The 20566-nt window shown below is 38.7% G+C and overlaps 1 protein-coding gene and 1 pseudogene across 7 annotated transcripts in view; one reads left to right on the plus strand and one right to left on the minus strand.

Annotated features, from left to right (window-relative positions):
* Positions 1–20566, plus strand: part of ERC1 (ELKS/RAB6-interacting/CAST family member 1) — a 519277-nt gene that overhangs the window by 249625 nt on the left and 249086 nt on the right. For all 6 annotated transcript variants that reach the window (XM_079775049.1, XM_079775046.1, XM_079775048.1 and 3 more), the window contains one exon: positions 1034–1165. In XM_079775049.1, coding sequence (XP_079631175.1) covers positions 1034–1165 — 132 coding nt within the window. The remainder of the gene's footprint in view (positions 1–1033; positions 1166–20566) is intronic.
* On the minus strand, positions 6173–6684 carry LOC307101806 (thymosin beta-4-like; annotated as a pseudogene). The gene has a single exon. The product of its transcript is annotated as a thymosin beta-4-like (transcript).

Here is a 20566-nt window from a genome sequence, read left to right on the forward strand (position 1 = left end):
ACTGTAGCTTGCACTTACTCCATCACCATTTTGGAATCCAGCACTTTATTCTTTTTAACCCTTTGCACTTGCTTGCTTTTTTCTCGATTCCTCTATTCTAATGCTAACCGTGTCGAATCACATTCGACATCCGAGTGCAAAAGGTTAATATTCTGCTTCTATAGGAATATAAAGAGGAGATGCTTATAATAACCTCATGAATTAAGTTTTTCATTCTACTTGAAAACTGCTAATTTATTCTTATTCTAAGATCTTCTATCTTACATGATCTTTTAAAGTCCTGTAAGATTTTGCTTGTCTTTTTGATTAAAATTCATAGTTACTTCCCCAAAATTTACTTTTTAAACTTGTTTAGATTATTAATGCAGTGGGTTATGGTTGGCTAACTAAATTACTCGTTCTTAGCCAGACCAGTCATTTATATTAGGGTGTGGTTTTTACTTCCAATTTTTTCATATAAAATTAAGAGAAAACGTGGCTTTCTTTACTTAATCAGGAAAAACTTTTTTCATTTCTCTTTTTTTAAATTAGTTTGCTAAATAATTGCTATATGAAGAATATAATCTGTAAGATCATGCTGTTTAACTTTTTCATCTAGGCTTAACTTTTCAGGGAAAGAGAACATTTGACATTGAGTCTTATTACTTCAGCTTCATCAGAGCTGATATTAGGTCAGTTTAGAGGGTAGTTCAAAAATAGCTTTGTGCTTCTAAATAATTAAGCTTTTGCTACCCATGCTGCCTAGCGCAACAATTTTATTCACTCTGGATAGCAAGTCCATCCAGATGGAGATCAAGTCCATCACATGTTCCTCTTGCTTAGTAACTTGACCCTTTGCTCTTAATAATATACTTATTCAACCTCCTTTACTTCTTTCTTCTCTTGTTTTATTTTTTCCTCTCTGATATCTTTTTTACCTGGATTTACTTCTGAAGGGAAGAACATTTAATAAACAAATAGCCCTTGTTGATAAATAGGCTCTCCTTGTGTTAACTAATTAGTCTACTTCACCGAGTCTTCCATCGTTTTCCAGGACAATCTCCGTAAGAAGGATGACAGAATTGAAGAGCTGGAAGAAGCACTAAGAGAGAGTGTACAGATAACTGCAGAGCGAGAAATGGTGCTAGCACAAGAGGAATCAGCCAGGACCAATGCTGAAAAACAGGTCTGCGATTTTATACAGTTACTGGCAATGCAGCTGGTTAAACAAAAGGTAAAACCCAAACAGTGTAGTCTAGGGAAACTACACATAATGTATGTTTATATGGTTTCAAAAACACTCAAGTGTAAGTACTTAGACTTAAATAAGAATTGAAATATAGCTATATAAGAATTGACTCGTGTTAATGCAGAGGTCACTGCATTAATAATTAGGGACTGATTTCAGATACACTTATGTAGTATATGCTCATATGGCTGATAAGATGAAATGGAACGTGTCTGTTTGTTACAAGACCGGCACAATCCTGCTTTTAAATTGAATGGAAAAACACAAGCATTTCTGAGTTAAAGATGTTAATTTTAAATAGCAAATAGTTTATTTATTTTATACCTTGGCTTGTTCAAAAGGGCAATTAAAGCTATAACAAGTTAAGATTAATAACAAGTATGAAAGCAGAGATATTGTGACGCTTAAAGAGTCCCAGATCAGTGTTCTCTTGAGGTGACTTGTTAAATGTTCTGTTGCTGATATATATATAACTTTCTAGATCCTTTTTAGATCCTCACCCTTGCTTTTAACTTTTTATTGGGAAGAATAACTAAAGAGGGAGATGTGAATGGAAGAAATAGTTTTAACCAATGAAGACTCTAATCTCAAGTCCCATTATGAGAGTGTGATTGGAGATTTTGAACCTGCCTCACACAGACACTCATGACATTTTATTTTTCAGTGATTATTTCTTTTCCATTTCTTTTTTGGAGAAATATAAATATTAAACAGGTAAAAAGTTCAAGTGAGAGGGTAACATGAATTTGGGGGGAACCTCTTGGATCAGACTACCAATGCTCTTGTGAGTTAAGTTAGTTGCATAGCAAGGAAGAAGGGTACAATTCAAAGCAGACTTAGTTTCTTTAGTGTCAAGTATAGAAATAAAGACAGATTGAAATTAGCAAAGCCGAGAGAAAATTGATCTTTTCACAGTATGTCCTTTAGTGCCTTAGTCCTCTTTCTATTTGAATTATTTCCTGATGTACAGTTGAATAGAGTTTGGGTAGTGGAATGTTTCAGAGATGGGGTGGTGATAACCATTGTTTCAGAATGATAATGGATATTCTTTCAACTTGATCTTACCTTTTTTACACACTTTCCTTTATTTTCAAAATGTCACCTTTTTTTTTCTCCTGTAAAGATTTCTTCCTGCTTTGGAAATCATTAGTTAGTTACAAACCTTACATATCAGAGATCGTGTAGAAGTTTTGGCCATTAGTAATAGATCATGTCATTATAGACTATAGACTACTGTTATGTGTTCTTTTTAAAGCTATTGTTGTGTAAACTGGTTATAATTTTTTAGATCAATTTTTTAAATTTATATAAAACTTGAGCAGAAAATACAGAGAGTTGCTAGATACTCCCTTCTTCATCTCAGTTTTCCCTATCATTAACATCTTACATTGGTGTGGTAAATTTGTTAAATTGATGAGCCAGTATTAATACATTATTAACTAGACCATAGTTTATATTTTGGTTCACTCTTTGAATTGTACAGTTCTATGGGCTTTACCAAATGTATAATGTCATGTATCCACAATTACAGTGTCATACAGAATAATTTCACTGGCCTAAAAATCACCTGTGCTCCACCTAATCACTCCTCCCCCATTTTCTCAGTCTCTGATCTTTTTCCTGTCTCTACAGTTTTGCCTTTTCCACAGCATCGTATAGTTGGAATCATACAGTATGTAGGCTTTTCAGACTAGCTTTTTTCATTTACCCTCTGCATTTAAGGTTCTTCCATGTCTTTTTGTGGCCTGAAAACTCACTTAGTTTTATCTCTGAATCACATTCCGTTACATGGATGTGCCACAATTTGCTTGTTCCTTTACCTATTGAAGAATGTCTTGATTGTTTCCAATTTTGGGCAATTATGAATAAAGCTTTTATAAACACTTATATCCTTTATGTATGGGTATAAATTTTCAAGTCATTTAGGTAAATACCTGGGAGTCTGGTTGCTGGATTGTATGGGAAGACTACACTTAACTTTGCAAGAAACTGTGACACTATTTCCCAAAGTGACTGTATATAATTTGCTTTTAATTGCATGCTTTTTTTTCTCTTCTGTTTATCTTTTTTGCACCATTCTGCTTCTCACTGCCTATTTGAAGCTGTTGAGTGAAATATTGCATGAGACCAGTCATTTGGGCTTTAAGTGGTTAAAGGTATGAAGAAACTGCTTTTATATTTGTACTTCTGGGGTTGTGTAAACTTCATTCATTGTTGCCTCCTGCTCTCATCTTTTCTTATTTTATCTTTCTTTGTTTTCTAACTCCACTGTTTATTAATTGTATACATCAAGTATTCATTTGAAATATCTTAAATGAGTGAAGCTTTTTCTGGTTAGGGACATTACTCTTATTATCTTTCTTAGGTCCAGAATTTATCTGTCTCTTGACTAAATTTAGCCTCTGAGAAGAAATGACTACCTCTGATAGGAGGAGGATGTTTGCATCTCTTGATTTCTTAAAGTGCAAAGTAAAATTGTTTGGGAGCCATAGCTCATTAAAATAAAGTACATAGCCTTTTAAAGTTTGAGCAGGGAAAAACTCTCAAAGGAAAATGTTTTTTGATGCCTTTCTTAAATTTTTTATAGGATCTCCTTACAGTATTTTTGTTCTAAATACATGCTGCTCTATATTGAGCCATGCCCCATATTTGGACAAGTTGTCTAACAATGCAGTGAAGGAAGATGTCTTCTAAACTGTGTTGTCAAAGCCTATATAATGAAGTGGTAATATGCAAATTAACCCTCACACCCTCACAGATGGCTGCCTATGACCGGGCCAGCAGGGGGGTTAGTGAGGGTCGACCAAACAACTGAACAAGCAGACTGTGTGGAGCGACCAGGCTGGCAGGGGGGTTAGTGAGGGACAACCGAACGACTGAACAAGCATGCTGTGTGGGGCGACCAGGCCAGCAGGGGGGTTAGTGAGGGACGACCAAACAACTGAACAGCAGGTTGCGTGGGGCAACCAGGACGGCGGGGTGTGTGTGTGTGAGGGACAACCAGGCCAGCAAGGGGAGCCAGTTGGAAGCGACCAGGCTAGCGGGGGGGCAGTTGGGAGTGACTAGGCCGGCAGGGGGGGCAGTAAGAGGTGACCAGACTGGCAGCGGCGTGCAGTTGGGGGTGACTAGGCCGGCAGGGGGGGCAGTAAGGGGTGACCAGGCCAGCGGGGGGGACAATTAGGAGCGACCATGCTGGCAGGGAGGGGGCAGGTGGGAGCGACCTGGCCGGCAGCGGGGGGCAGTTAGGGGCAACCAGGCCGGCAGGGGGACAGTTGGGGGTAATCAGGCTGGCACGCAGAGGCAGTGAGTGGCAATCAGTTAGGGACAACCAGGCAGGCAGGCAGGTGAGCGATTAGGAGCCAGTGGTCCAGGATTGTGAGAGGGATGTCCGACTGGCAGTCAGACATCCCCCAAGGGGTCTCAGATTGGAGAGGGTGCAGGCTGGGCTGGGGGGACCCCCTGTGCACAAATATCATGCACTGGGCCTCTAGTATAGGGATAAAAGAGAAACCCACGAGGAAACCCCAGGGTTCCTTTCCATATTATTTCCTTCTGAAACTTCTCTCTGCTCAGGTTTTGGATTTTGTTTAATGTGAGAGTCTATTTCCCCCCCTTTAAAAATTTTTTAAAAAATTTATTGGGGTGACGTTGGTTAATAAGATCACATATTCAAGTGTACATATCCATGATACATGTATGCCTACCACCCAAAGTCAAATCATCTTCCTGCACCATATATTTGGCCCACTTTACTCATTTTGTTAAAATTAGCATAGAGTAAAATTTTTTCACTTAAGTCTCAGAATTACCAAGAGTTAGGGAGCAATATCCTTAGTTCAGCAGTGCTTTTATGAAGTTAAAAAGTGTGAAATGCTTTTTTATTGTATTTGAAAATGTCATCTTTGGTATACTTTGAGAGAAAAATTTTAAAATTATTATCTTATTTAAAAAAATATTTTTATTGATTTTTAGAGAGAGAGGAAGGGAGAAGGAGAAAGAAAGAGAAACATCGATGTGAGAGCAGAACATCGATTGGCTATCTCCTGCACGCCCCCCACTGGGGATCAAGGGTGAAACCCAGGCATATGCCCTAACTGGGAATCAAACCAGCAACCTTTTGGTGCATAGGACGACATTCAACCAACTGAGCCACACTGGCCAAGACTAGAGTAAATTTATTTTTGAGGTAGTCATTTTCAAATAGATTACTGACTAAGATTTTAAAAATGCCTTTAATGTAATAAGACTTTCTCTTGTGGCTTAAAAAGTTGGATTTGTTTTGTTCCAAAAGAATGTTTTTGAATGTTTTGAAAAAAGTTACATTCTCTCAGTATAATTAACATTTGCACGAGTTCTGATTTTTATTTTAAAAGCTGATTTTTAATAGTGATACTCATTTTCTTCAAATTGCCATTTTAACATTATTTGGCTTATGTATATTTAGTGTAAATTCTTGACCTACAAAATCATAAGGTTTTACCAATGATTTGCTAGATGGTTAGTTTAAGTAGAGGCCCAATGCACAAAATTCATGCACTGTGGTGGGGGGGGTTGTCTCTCAGCCCAGCCTGCACCCTCTCCAATCTGGGGCCCCTCGGGGGATGTCCGACTGCCTGTTTAGGCCCAATCCCACAGGCAGTTGGACATGCCTCTCACAATCCGGAACTGCTGGCTCCTTACCGCTCACCTGCCTGATTGCCCCTAACCGCTTCTGCCTGCCAGCCTGATCACCCCCTAACCACTCCCCTGCCGGCCTGATTGGCGCCTAACTGCTCCCCTGCCAGCCCGATCACCCCCAACTGCCCTCCCCTGCTGGCCATCTTGTGATGACATGGGGGCAGCCATCTTGTGGTGGCCATCTTGTGACAATGTGGGGGGCCATCTTGTGGCGACCGTCTTGTGATGACATGGGGGTGGCCATCTTGTGATGACACGAGGGCCAGACACCACCTAGGCTTTTATTAGTATAGATTAGCATTTTTATGGGTCACCAAAAAATGGCACTTCTAGTGAAACTGTGTTATAGAGGCTGCAGGACATCTTGAACCAGCTTGGTTTTTACTCTAAATTTCACTGTAGTCCCAGCTTCTTCCTTTAACATGTAAGTCTTTTCCTTCCCTGCCATCCAGGCAAGAAGATGGGAGAGGTAGGGATGGCCTTCATTGTCAGTAGTTCTTTATTCTTGATGTCAAAATGGGCAGCACAGTCATCTAAATTTGATCCAACATCTCTATATCTTACAGTTAAATAGCTAAAAGAAGTAAAATACGAAGGCAGTGCTTGTGGAATGTACAGTGCATGTTGGTGACACACACCTCATTATGATTCACCTGCTTGCTTCTCCTGTTGGGTTGTTTGTTCCTTTTGAAGGCAGTGGATGTTTCTCTTGTGTTTCTGTTTTCATTTTCAGCTTGGTCAAATTTCACAATCATAGCCATATCCGGTTTATCAGTCATGGTTACATAGGAAACAGAGCTAGACACATGAGCAAGTGGAGTTCAGTCTGTGCAGTGGCTGCTGCCGAGTGTCCCATTTATTTTTATTCTTAAAGATTTATTAAGACAATAGTATGGTGAAAGCCTCAGGGGTCAGGTGCAGGGTGAAGGGGATCAATGTGTGCGTGTGTGTGTGTGGGGGGAAATGGGACATCTGTAATACTTTCAATAATAAAGATAAATTTAAAAAAGAATAAAAATCTCTATTGTCTATTGGCTGCAAAACTACCTAGTCACTTACACAGTATTTATCACCATGATACCAAGTATTTTTCAAATAGAACAAAACCACTGAAGCAGCACTTGTAGCTGGGTACCTATAGAAGGTGATGTGCAATAATAGAATTATAGTTTCGCTCCCCAGTCTTCCCCATTGCCTACTTACTTTTGTTTGTTTGTTTTTCATTGATTTCAGAGAGATAGAAACATCAGTGATGAGAGAGTATCATTGATAGGCTGCCTCCTGCAAACTCCACACTGGGGACTGAGCTGCAGCTGGGCATGTGCCCTGACCAGGAATTGAACTGTGACCTCCTGGTTCATAGGTCGATGCTCAACTGCTGAGCCATGCTGGCTGGGCTCTTTCCCTCATTTTTTAAAAAAATATATATTTTATTAATTTTTTACAGAGAGGAAGGGAGAGGAATAGAGAGTTAGAAACATCGATGAGAGAGAAACATCGATCAGCTGCCTCCTGCACACTCTCCACTGGGGATGTGCCCACAACCAAGGTACATGCCCTTAACCGGAATCGAACCTGGGACCCTTCAGTCCACAGGCCAACGCTCTATCCACTGAGCCAAACTGGTTAGGGCTTTCCCTCATTTTTAAATCAAATAGCAGTAATGGGTAAAATAAAATAATGATACTTTTACTTATGCAACCTTTTCTATAAGTGTTTATTGAATGCCTTGCTGAACTAAGCATTGGAAATAAAAATGTAATAGAGATACAACCTCTGCCTCAGAAAGTTCAGATTCATTGGGAGAAACTGAAAAATGAAACTATAATTATGGTTCAGTTTGATAAGTATCAGGGTAGTCAGCTTTAAGGATAGAAGGGAAGGGCAAGCATGTAATCCAGACTGGAGAGGTCCATAGAAGGCTTTCTGGAGGAGATGGCTAATGCATGAGGTGAGCCTTAAAAGAAAGAGTTAGACAAAGAAGAGGTGAAAGATATTCAATGTCCCAACGCAGATAGAGGGACCAGCATAGGTAAAAGCTAGAAGCATCCAGGGAGCTTTAAATAGCAATTAGTAGCTAAAGTTCAGGGTAGATATGCATGGCATGAACTGTGGGAGGAGGAAAGAAGGAAGGAAGAGGGGAGTGCATGCGATCAGATTATGCTGAAGCATGTTTAATCTTATACAGTAAATCCTCACTTAACCTCATTGATAGGTTCTGTGACTTTCAGAGAAATTATGTATAACAAAAATAAATTTACAGAAGGCTAATTGATATAAACAAGAGTTAAGACTAGTATGTGGTTTGAGGCATATAATTCTGAAAGAGTATCAAAAAGTTGAGTTATATTGTCTTTTATTCCTATCCTATCTAATAAAAGAGAAACATGCAAATTGACCATATCTCCGCTATGTCCACAAGCCACGCCCACCAGCCAATCAGGAGCAAGTATGCAAATTAATCCAACAAATATGGCGGTGGCCACGGAGCTGGAGCCAGCAGGAGGCTTGGGTTTCCCCCGGCGATGGAGGAAGCCAAGCTTCCCACCCACCCTGGCCAGCCCTATTCTCCGCTCAAGGCTACAAAGTTTCAATTACAGAAGATAAATAAATCCCAGATACCAGGGCCTCCGCTTGGGTTGCCGGGGGGCATGGCCAGCCTGCAAACCACCACAGGCCCCTCGCCCAGGCTGCCCCACGCCCCAAGGGAACCCCCACCCTGATCCGGGACACCCTTCAGGGCAAACCAGCCGGCCCCGACCTGTGCACCAGGCCTCTATCCTATCTAATAAAAGAGTAATATGCAAATTGACCATCATTCCAACACACAAGATGGCTGCCCCCATGTGGTCAAAGATGGCTGCCCTCATGTGGACACAAGATGGGTGCCACAAGATGGCCAGCAGGGGAGGGCAGTTGGGAGGAACCAGGCCTGCAAGGGAGGGCAGTTGGGGGCGATCAAGCCTGCAGGGGAGGGCAGTTGGGGGGTACCCAGGCCTGCAGGGGAGAGCAGTTGTGGGGGACCAGGCCTGCAGGGGAGGGCAGTTGGGAGGGACCAGGCCTGCAGGGGAGGGCAGTTGGGAGGGACCAGGCCTGCAGAGGAGGGCAGTTAGGCATGACCAGGCCTGCAGGGGAGGGCAGTAAGGGGTGACCAGGCCTGCATCGGAGGGCAGTTAGGGGCAATCAGGCTGGCACGGGAGCAGTTAGGCATTAATCAGGCTGTCAGGGGAGTGGTTAGGGGGTGATCAGGCTGGCAAACAGAAGCGGTTAGGGGCAATCAGGAAGGCAGGCAGGTGAGCAGTTGGGAGCCAGCAGTCCTGGATTGTGAAAGGGATCCCAGATTGGAGAGGGTGCAGGCTGGGCTGAGGGACACCCCTACCCCCCCCCCTGCATGAATTTCGTGCACCGGGCCTCTAGTTTATTTATATAACGATTTGTTAGTGCTTACACCTATGAAAATGACACATACCATAGAATTGAGACTGAATCCTGGGTCTTTCTAGCAATAAATTATATTCATGAAACGATAGCTAAACTAATAAAAATAAAAGTTTCATCAATCTCATTAAGATAAATATATTTAATGGTAAGATACATTTAATAAAATTTTACTCTTCATGTTTATTATTCTCAAAATATCAAATACTTACATTTGTTTTGACTATTTATGTTTCTAGTCATTGTAATGATAATTCAACCAAAGGAGTTTTTTTTCCCAAAGGAATTTTTTAACAGAGTTATGACCACAGGAAATTTTATAAGTATTAAATTTACATACATATTTTTGTTGCAGAAAAGTACATGGTGATCCATATAAATAGTCTAGAATAAAATAAATTTCATTAGTATAAAATTTTAAGGAAAAGTGAGATGGAAACAAGGTAAAAAAGAAAAAGGAAAATGTAAAACTTATCATTAAAGAACAGTTTGTTCTTACAATTTTTAAATATATTATAATGGATATCAAGTCACCATAGTATTTATATTTCATTGCATACTTTCTTTCTTTAAAAGAGTGATATTTAAAAAATAATAATTTTAAAAATACCTATGAAATTGCATTCTTTGCAGTTCTTTAAACTTATCATGTAAACATATTAGAAATCAACTTAAAATAGTAGTTATGTTAATTCTTTTAGGAGATATGCAAAGAAAATTGTGTAAAGACTCCTGGTCTAGGAAGAGGTTGGGCAGATTAGGAAAGTGCTGAGTAAATTCCTTAGTAGTAATGGACATGGAGAATAGTGGATGGTTTTAGAATGTCTTTTGGAAATAAAGCTAAAAAGATTTGGTGAGCTGTATGTATAGGTAAGGATAAAATGATCCTCTGATTTCTGGCTGGACAGGTAGCTGAGAGGATGGTGGTTCCATTTTCTGAGATAAGAAAGCCTGATGGAAAAATTTGAGGATAAGAACCAAGAAATTGTGCTAAAGAAATGTTACTATATTATCATTAGTAGCAGAATTCTTACCACATCAGATTTATATTTTCAGCCCAGTTTTCTCTTCTGAGATCCAAACTAAGTCTACTTCATATCTTTACTTCAATTGACATCTCAACCTGAACCTATCTATATACAGAAATCTGGATTTAGGAACTGCTGTGACCAGTCTAAGGCCCCAGAGAAACTTAGTATCTGTAGACCCTCCCTGGTGGATTCAGAACCAGTGGTGACATGCTTAATGTTAAAAGTTTCTATTTACATATATCAAGTTTTAATCCTTATGACTTGAGGAAATTCTTGTCCCTTCCCCTTGCCCAGCTTAGAATATGTAGTATCTGCATCAGCGAGGAATGCTATAGCCAACTAATAGGTCAGTTAGATGGACATTGTTCTTGTCATCTGGTTATTTATTTTTTGGGAGTCTGTCTTAGACCACTGTAGAATCTTATTCTATCCATTATTTTTCAATTTTATGTTTTCCTCATAAAAGTAGTTTAGGTAGATTTAGTAAATGGCTAGAAATGTGTGCTGTGAAATTAAATCCTAATGCTATATTTGTTTTATAAAGTCATGTATTCTGTCTTTCCTTCAGGAAAAAAGTAGGGAGGGAAAGAAAAGAAAACTTTTTAGCACTATCTAAAACAAAATACGGATTTTAGAACATTAAGCTTAGACCTTATTCCGAGAAGTAAGAAGATACAGAAAATTTAGAATTAACATTTTTAAATGTTTGATCCTGTTAATCTTAAATTTGAATTGGCAATATCTTTGAATATTCATAACTTTTTTCTCTTAAACACGCAGATGTGTGCACACAGGCATGTCCTGTGTACTAAAACTACGTAGGTAACAGTGATTATTTCAGTAGCAATGCACACTCCCATAGCTCTGATGTAGTATCTAACACCATTCCCTATTAAAAGGCTTTGAATTCCAAACAGAATTTACTGTTTTTCTTTTGCAAGTGCTTATTGGTTATAAAGCCTCTGTAGTCTTTATAGCAGCATTAGTAAATAGATCTTTGAGATAGTGAAAATTTTTTGTCTTCTGTCCAATATGATGCCCTCTTGCCACATGTTTCTATGAAATATGGTTAGAGCACATGAAGAACTGAGTTTTTACATTTATTTAATTTTAATTAAATTTAAATGGCCACATATCAGTAGTGGCTACTGTATTGGACACCTGTGTCAGATGGATGGATACCTACATATACACATACATACTTAGGTTTTCTCCTGAGCCTGACAGAGTTGTAGTACTGAAATATACAAGTTTAAGCACTTTTCTGATGTAGTCGGTCCATTTTTCTTTTTTTACAGAAACATCTGTAGTCTAAAAACATGTTTGTCAAACGTAATTTTTCCTTTAAGAAATAATGGTGAAAGGACTTAGATCACTTTCAAAAGATGACATAATTGTGTGTTGTGTGTGTTAACTATCCATCCTATATAATCCTATATAATAAATGGCTAATATGCAAATTGACCGAACTTTGGAATGACCGGTTGCTGTGACGCGCACTGACCACGAGGGTGCAGGCGATCAATGCAGGAGCTGCCTCCTGGTGGCCAGTGAACTCCCATAGGGGGAGCGCCGCTCAGCCAGAAGTCGGGCTTATGGCTAGTGAGCGTAGCGGCGGTGGTGGGAACCTTTCCCATCTCCGTGGTAGCGCTAAGGGTGTCCAACTGACAGCTTGGGAGTGGGCCTAAGCCGGCAGTCGGACATCCCCTGAGGGCTCCTGGACTGTGAGAGGACGCAGGCTGGGCTGAGGGACTCCCCACCCCCGAGTGCTTGAATTTCGTGTACCGGGCCTCTAGTATCATAATAATTACTTAAGTTTATAGCATGAGTGATGGAATTAGTGTAGGAAAAAGGAGTAGGATAGTTATAAAAGTGAGAAAGAGACATTTGTCCACTGTGAGAATATGCCAGCCCAACATTGAGTTTAATTGCTTCAGAGATATCACTTATTCCATTTATTGCGTTATTCCATTATTCATTAAGTTCATATTTATTGAGAGCCTACTATGTGCGAGAAACTGGAAATACTTTAGTGACCCAAACAAATATGGTCCCTTTCCTTATGGTGTTTATATGTTAGTTAGATTAATCAGGTGATCAAAGATATAAACATATTCTTTAAAATTGTGGCACATGCAAATAAAATAGTATAGTATTTTATAAAAGAGTATAATAAGGGGACCTTATTTAGAATGAATGGTCAGGAAAGGTATCACTATTTAAATTGAGACATGAAAAGTAAATAGGAATTAGTGAGATTAAAAATGGCAACGAGTTTACTTCAGCCATTAGGGGGACCACATGTGGATAATGGGAAGATCATGATATACTCAGGGAACCAAAAGAAAACCCTAGTTAATGGAGAATATTAAGTAGAAGTGAGTTGGTGGGTAGGTAGATGAATGAGTGAGTAAATAAATGAGTGAAAGAGCAGAGGTTTGACATGAAACTGGAGAGGTGGGTGGAAAACATTATGTAGGAGAGTGATAAAAATCCATTTTGTGTTTTTTAAAGATTATTCTGTCAATTATATGAAGAATAGCAGGAGAGCAAGGCTAGAATAGGGAGTACCTATTAGGAAGATATTGCATGATCCAGAGCACCGTAGGGTGTTGGCAGTGGAGATGGAGAGATCTATTTGGAGATAGATTCAACAGGACTTGCCAGTGGATTTCATATGGAAGATAGGGAGAGGGCTGTGGAAGACTGAGAGGACCTAAGTGAATGGTGGTGATGGTTATTGAACTGTGGTGATAACTGGAGAGGAGGAGTTTAAGGTAGGTATACAGCTTTCTACATATTAAATTTGAGACGCCTGTGCCCTCTTTCTCATGAAGATGTCAGGTAGGCAGTTGGATATATGGATTTAGCTCAGAAGAGTGTTCTGAGCTAAAAAATGTACACTTGGGAGATAACATATATTGGCTTTATGTTAGCCTTTCACAATATACAGGCTTCTTCCAATTAATCTCAAGTGCACATAAACTGAGAAGGTACCTGTTAACTCTACATTTCTGTGAACTAAGCTTTCAGTGACTCTATACATGAGTGACTTGCTTATTACTAGAAAATGTGACACACAGGAAGTGCACAGCATCTTATTCTTAAAACAGTTACAAAACTTGAGATACTGACATTTATTGATTACCAACTAACTGCCAGTCACCCGGACAACTACTTTCTTAATTAGTAGTATTACTTAATCATTTAACGAGTAAATCTGTAGATTTATTTAATGTTTACTGGATTAGAAAAAGAGCATATGTGCTCTTGGGTCCTGTTTCAGAAGAATGAAGAAAGGTTTATGAAACTACATGTTCCCTCTCTATGAAGCAATGTCTTTATCTTTACCTTCTCCCCTTGTCTGGATAAATATTACTTCTTCCATAGAACCTCCTCTGACCCTCCAAGTCTGAGTTATATGTCTCTCCCATGTTTTCATCAGCACCCTGTACTATTTCTTTTACAACACTGTATTATTATTTACTTACCGTCTATTACTTGGCCTGTCTCTATCTTCTCCAATAGAATGAAAGATACTTGAGGATAGGGCCTGTGTCTTGTTTATTGTTATTTCCTTAATACCTACCATCATGTCTGTTACATAGTGGCACTCAGTGAATATTTATTGAGTGAATGAATGAAATTTAATTCTGACCCCTCTGTTTCTACCTTCCACTAATAGCAATATCACTTAAGTTTAAATGGTAATTTTATGATTAATTATTACATGTTTTTATTCTTTGTTGCAATTTCTTTCCATAGGATTTGATAAAGCACTTTATCTGACCAGATAAACTCAAAGATTTTAGAATTATAGATTAAAAAAATTAGAGTAGATATGCATTTGCAGATAACATTTTTTTAGTGTTTGATTTTAAAGCATGGTAGCCATAATTGAAAAATAAACTTGAGAAATCATCATTGTCCTTACCTATCCATCAGTGGGTAACAAAGGACTTATTATGTCTTATAGGATGAATGTACAACACTATAGCCTTGCTCTTGTTAACCTTTTGGCTAATGGGAGCTAGCTAAAAGTCTTCAACTCTGAAATAACAGTAAGCCATGTTCATAAAAACATGTACAAATTCAAAACATTCTATGGAACAAATATAAAGTATGACCAAATTAGTTTGAAAATCTTTTTGATTCTACTTTACTAGTATTTTCTTCTGGTGGAACTAATACTTCTGATCATTGGCAAATTTGACATTAAGTTTTTCAACATTTGCCTCATCTCTCCCTGCCTTAAAAATAGATTTATAATATTATTACCATTGTTTCCTTTTATATAGTGCTATAATGGGCTACATTTATAGTTTATAGAAGTTTATTAACATGTCTCAATACTTTTTTCTTTACCCTTAAAATTGTGTGTCAGTAGTGAGTGATGCGGGTTTCTGAGGTGAGTAGCTGTGCAGTCTGAAAGTATTACAAATACAAATGTTTCTCAAAACTGTAGAGAATCATTCAGTCTTAGAAAGAAGTTCAGTTGTAAATTAGCAATATAAACTGTGCTTCTTAAGTAGTTTACTGATTTCTGGAGAAGTCATCTGTTTTATCAGTGCAAATATTGAAGCTGCTATTATTCAAAGGTATTTCATTTTTAAAAAAGAAGATGTTATTATAAAACATTTTGTTGACAAACATATGGATAGTATTTTTTAATGTTTCAAGAATATGGGGAGCTGTAACATTTAAATTCACAATAATTTTCTCTTTGCCATTGTATGATCGTTTCAGTATTTAAATCAAGCTCTGTCAAGAGGAACCTAGTAAGTTTCATTGTAGACTCTTGCTGTAATGTCAATGAGTTTGAATCTCCTTTGTTATGGTGACTGGTTATGAAATCAGTAACTTGACAGACCCTGAAGTGAGACTGCTGGAAATACGTCATGTCTGCCTTCATGGTGACAGCTGGCTACAAAACAAACCCCACCAGAGCCATTCTGCAATTGACAAGGGACTTCAAAGGCCAACAGGGCTGCCACTTCAAAGAGAATTCTGCCATCTCTGGCTTGTTGAAAGAAGTTAAATGGCTGTACCCTGCCATAGCAGAAATCTCCATGTTTAGACTTCTCCTTCTTTTGATCTTGGAAAGATGTATGAAATGGGCTTTAACTTAAAGGAATGATATAGTCTGTATAATGGCAACCCAATATTATTCTGCATTTCACTCGACTTATTAATGGAAATTACTCAAATATGTTTAAGTAATAGCAAGTCTAAAAACTCAAATGTCTCAGAGGATGAATGTTCAAAAGAAGAGTTTAAAATCCATATTAATATTGTATTAGCCACCTTCACAATGTGGAATAAGTCATATGGTAGATAAAATGAAACTCTCCCATGTTTTTTAAAACTCTCCTTTAGTTTCTCTTTGTGTTTCCCCCCTTTAGTAGAATTGGATTCTGAATGTTTATAGTAAGAATGGCCTACAATTAAAACCTATACTCTCAGGGTTGATTTGCATAGTTTAGACGGACATTTCTCTACTTTTAAGTAACTCTGTAGTTAAAATTTTAAACTACCTTATACTATTTAAAATATTATTTAGTTATGCTGGATACAATTTTGAAATAATTATCTCATCTTTGTCTTAAAAACAAAAAAGATCTAGTTTTAATAAAACTCTTAATAAAAGATCAGAATACTAACAAGCATCTTCAAGAATAATAAGGAAAAGGCAGCAATATGATTTTTTTTCTTTTAGAATATTGAAAGCCCTAAAAGATGTCCCTTTGATGGAGTCATATTTAATATACTTGAAAAAGAAAACTTAAGAAATAATATGGCAATAAAAGTATGGAGATTTTATATATGATGTGAAGTGAGAGGGTTAGCTAGAATTTAAAGTTATTAAAACTCAGTGACATAACCTTTTCTTAATTACATGTTTTCCTTCTCATCCTATGTGCTATATAAGAATAAAAGGGAATCCTTAGATTCTTTTGCTTTGATTTCTTATTTCCTTATTTCTTAAAAATTTTTCTTACATAAAGTAGACTTTGGCAGAAGCTTTAGCCACTATAACTTCCTCTATAATTTTACCAGATGGTGTCAGTAGACAGCAACTAAAGAAACTGTGAAGGAAAACTGAAGCCCCCAGGAAATAACCATATCTGATGCTATGACCAAAAAAAAACCAACCAAACAAACAAAAATCTCTGTTTACACAAGTTCTTTAAAAAATGCATTTGTATTTGTCTTTTTTGTTATTATAGTTTCTTCCTCTTGAAATTTTTTTGATAAGATCGTACATGATTGTATTGTCCCAGAAGTTCAGGAAATATCTGTCTCTAAATTTCAGCTTGATTTTTTCCTTTTTATTCAACAAAGGGACCACATCTATATTTTCAAAAGTTATATTCAAATGAAAAGATTAACTGCAGTGGAAAAGAAATAAAACCTTGGCCCAAAAATTGAACCACAGAGATGAGTGCCAGAGTCTATAGATACTGGTTTTCAGAGTAGACATGCTTAGGTACTTCTGTCTGAACTGAATCACCACTGCTTCACTGGGTGGGAAGCACTCGTGGAATCTCTGTGGCAGATCTATAACAGATGACATTTAGTTTGCTTGTAATGAGTTCTTGGGGTGTTTGGCCCTTATTCTGTTATCTCCTACTGAGAAGTTTGATAAACCAAGTTATTAATGATAGAGGCAGTCATCCAAGATATGGCTGAAGGTGAAGTCATGAGAGCCAGATGGCTTCCCACTGATTTTTATACGCAGTTTATGTTCTCCTTGGCTGCACCTTCCTGGATGTTTTCATTGAAACATATTTTCCTACAGAAATTTGCACAGCAGGAATTATCCTACACCACAGATAGTTTTTGTGTGTGGCATGTCTGCTTTGGCACTCATTTGTCTCTTCCTTTTATCTCCATCCTCTTTAATGAATAAATAAAAAGGCAGTAAGAGTTAGTGTAAGTGCATTAAACCAGAAGTTAGGTGATGTGGAGTTTATTTCTTCTTCTGTTTACCGGTGTGATTTTGGGTAAGTTCTGTATTCTTTCTAAGCCTCTATAACCTCATCTGTGTGGAATAAATTATTATCCCCACAAGTGTTTTGGTAGACTGTAAAGCCACTCTACAAATGTTGAGCCTTCTTATTATGGCCACAATAATCCTATATGTGTGAGTGTGTAAATACATACACACATTCACGTAATGCTTATGAGTTCCTTTTGGTATCCTTGGGTTGTCAGACATTTAATTCTACCCTTTTACTTTTCTTTTTTGGGTAATATTTTCTTTATCCATTTTCCAGGGGTTCTATTGAAATAATGTTTTGTACACAAAAATATGTCCCTAATTAATGAAATATCTGTTTACTTCTAGGTCGCTGTTTGATTTATTTTTCAGCAATGCAAATAAGTATTAAAATTTTCGGTTAAAATGCTAATAAACTTTTATTTTTATTGTTGAAAACTTAAGGAAACAGTATAAAGCTGTTTGATTCAAATTGTTCATTTGATCTCAGAAAAAGGGCTCAAGCCCTAAATGCTCTGTTCTCTGTTGGTGACTTTATACTAGTGAGGGGATTGCTGTTTTCTGTAATAAAATGGAATTAATGTTTTCTCCATATGAAATAATTTCAACGAAGAAAGAAATTTCTTTCAAAACAACTTCTACAGCCCTTCTAGCACATACTTAGCCCGTTTCCCTGACTTCCTAGTAAAGCAGGAAAAAATTTTTTTAGGCGAGAATTTACTAGAGCTCAAAGTTCAAGGACAGTCTTGTCATTCCACCTCTATTTTTATTTCTTTTCCTGAATTACTAATTTCTCACAAACCCTAATAAAATATAAAGAAGTCTCAGACCTAGATGCAGAAGAATATAAAATGGTGATTGCCACATCTTTATGTTACTGCTGCTGGAGAAAGAAAATGTGATATTATTTAGATTATTTCAGTCCTTTCTTCCAAGAGTTAGAGAGGAATTATAGAGTTTATGTGGACCCAAGAAATTATTAATTTTTGTTTTACTTGATTCTGGTACAGCCTGTTTGTGGCTAAAAATAAGCAAATTATAGGAGACATTAATCAAGTAACAATCGTCTGAGAAAAATAATTTTCAGTGCTTTAATTCAGATTTTTAGTTTTAGTTTTGATACTGTATTACTCACAAAATCACCTAATAGAATTGGCAGCGAGTTAAACACTGGCACATCAGTGGCATGAGAGTCATAGCAGCAGGGGGATGTTCGCTTTGCTTTGGAAGTGTGTATGCCCATTTTATTGATGTCTGATTTTTTTTTAGGTTTCACCTCAGAATGGTGAATGCTTATTATAGCACTTATCTACCCCAGCTCTCTGAGTTGATTTTTTTTTAAGAGAAAAGGAAAATTGAGATGGCTTGAAAAAGAGGCATTTCACATTGTCATGGTTCCACTCTCTTAAAATTTTTCTTCAGTTGAAGATTTGTTACCTCAGCATAATATCACTAGAAACTTAAAGACAGTTGCCAGTGATGGAATCCAGCCAATCAGTGTGAATTTACCTCATGTACAAGTCAGTCTTACCCTGTGGATACTTATAAACCATACTCTTTTATAGAAATATCCGGCATTGTTACATGTCCTATTGGAATGTCAGCCATATTTTGAGAGAGAGTAAAAACATTTTGAAAATTCCTCACCCATGGAGCACATCAATTATTTAAAGTGTCATTTGTGGATTATTTGTTCTCACAAACCTTTGGCAGTGTTGACTTATTGGAGAAATGTAATCTATCTATATAATACAGGAATATGCAAATTAGCCAGGGCACCGTAACATCACCACCGAACAGCAGGGACCTGAGGCTGCATGGCACCTGGCCAGGGCAAAGGACCTCAGGCCTTTCTCCTCTCCCGGAGGGGCTTGATGGGGGACCTCAGGCCACGCCCCTCGCCTGGTGGGGCTTGACGGAGGACCTCAGGCAATGCCCCCCGCCCCAGTGCCAGGCTGGGGGACCTCAGGCTGCACCCCCTGCCCAGTGGGGCTTGATGGGGGACCTCAGTCCATGCCCCTCTCCTGGAGGGGCTTGATGGGGACCTCAGACCATGCCTCTTGCCTGGCAGGGCTTGATGGTGGAACCTCAGGCCACAGCCCCTGACCCAGTGCCAGGCTGGGAGACCTCATGCTGTGCCCCCCGCCCCAGTGCCAAGCCGGGGGACCTCAGGCTGTGCCCCTGACTGGCGGGGCTTGACGGGAACTTCATGCTGTGCGCCTCTGCGCCGGGCCAGGAGACCTCAGGCCGTGCTCCCCCCGACCCCTCGCCCAGTGGGGCTTGACAGGGTACCTCAGGCTGCGCTCCCCCTGCCCGGAAGGGCTTGATGGGGGACCTGAGACTGTGCCTCCCACCTGGTGCCGGGCCGAGGGACCTGAAGCTGCGCCCCCAGCCTGGTGGGGCTTGACAGGGGTGGGGCTGGCCGGGTCTGTGTCTCCTGCATTTTTGAAGCGCGTGCATGTGGTGGGCGGGGACTTGACTCTAGGTCAGTGATGGGCAACCTTTTGAGCTTGGTGTGTCAGACTTCGCCAAAAAACTGAGCATAACTCGGGTAGTGTGTCACTTTGAGGAAAAAACTAACTCCAAGACTCTAGTCGCAAATGTTTCATCCTCAGGAGCAGCAAATGTTTCATCCTCGGCATGCGGCCGCGTGTCATCAGAAATGGCTACGCGTGTCAGTGCTGACACGCGTGTCATAGTTTTGCCATCACTGCTCTAGGTCCTGTGGTACTACCGCCCCAGACTCTGACAGGAGGGAGATTTTCATATACATTTTACTAATTTTCTTTCATCTCTGACACTTCTATTATAGAGAAAGGGCAAATAGCAATATTAAAGTATTTCCTCTAATTAATTCCCTTTTAATGTGCACGACTTTTGTGCACCGGGCCACTAGTGATATATAAAAAGTGACGAAATCTAGTGACTCCCAAAGTTGAATTGTGGAAATATGGGTTTCTATGGTTTCTTCTTCAGTGCTATATCTGTGACTCCTACTCATATATGATCCTTCATAAAATCAGGAGTAAAAGATAGCAACAGTACCTGACAATTCCTAAGTTTAATATACTGCTGAAGTCACTGGTATCTGTTTCTGTTAGGTTACCTCAAGAATCACTTAGGATATTTTCTTTTCAATGAATGGGATATAAAATTATAATCAACACTATTATATGTCACTAGAGTCCCGGT

This window comes from Cnephaeus nilssonii, assembly GCF_951640355.1.
Source record: "Cnephaeus nilssonii genome assembly, chromosome: 6".
In the NCBI taxonomy this organism is placed as follows: Eukaryota; Metazoa; Chordata; class Mammalia; order Chiroptera; family Vespertilionidae; genus Cnephaeus; species Cnephaeus nilssonii.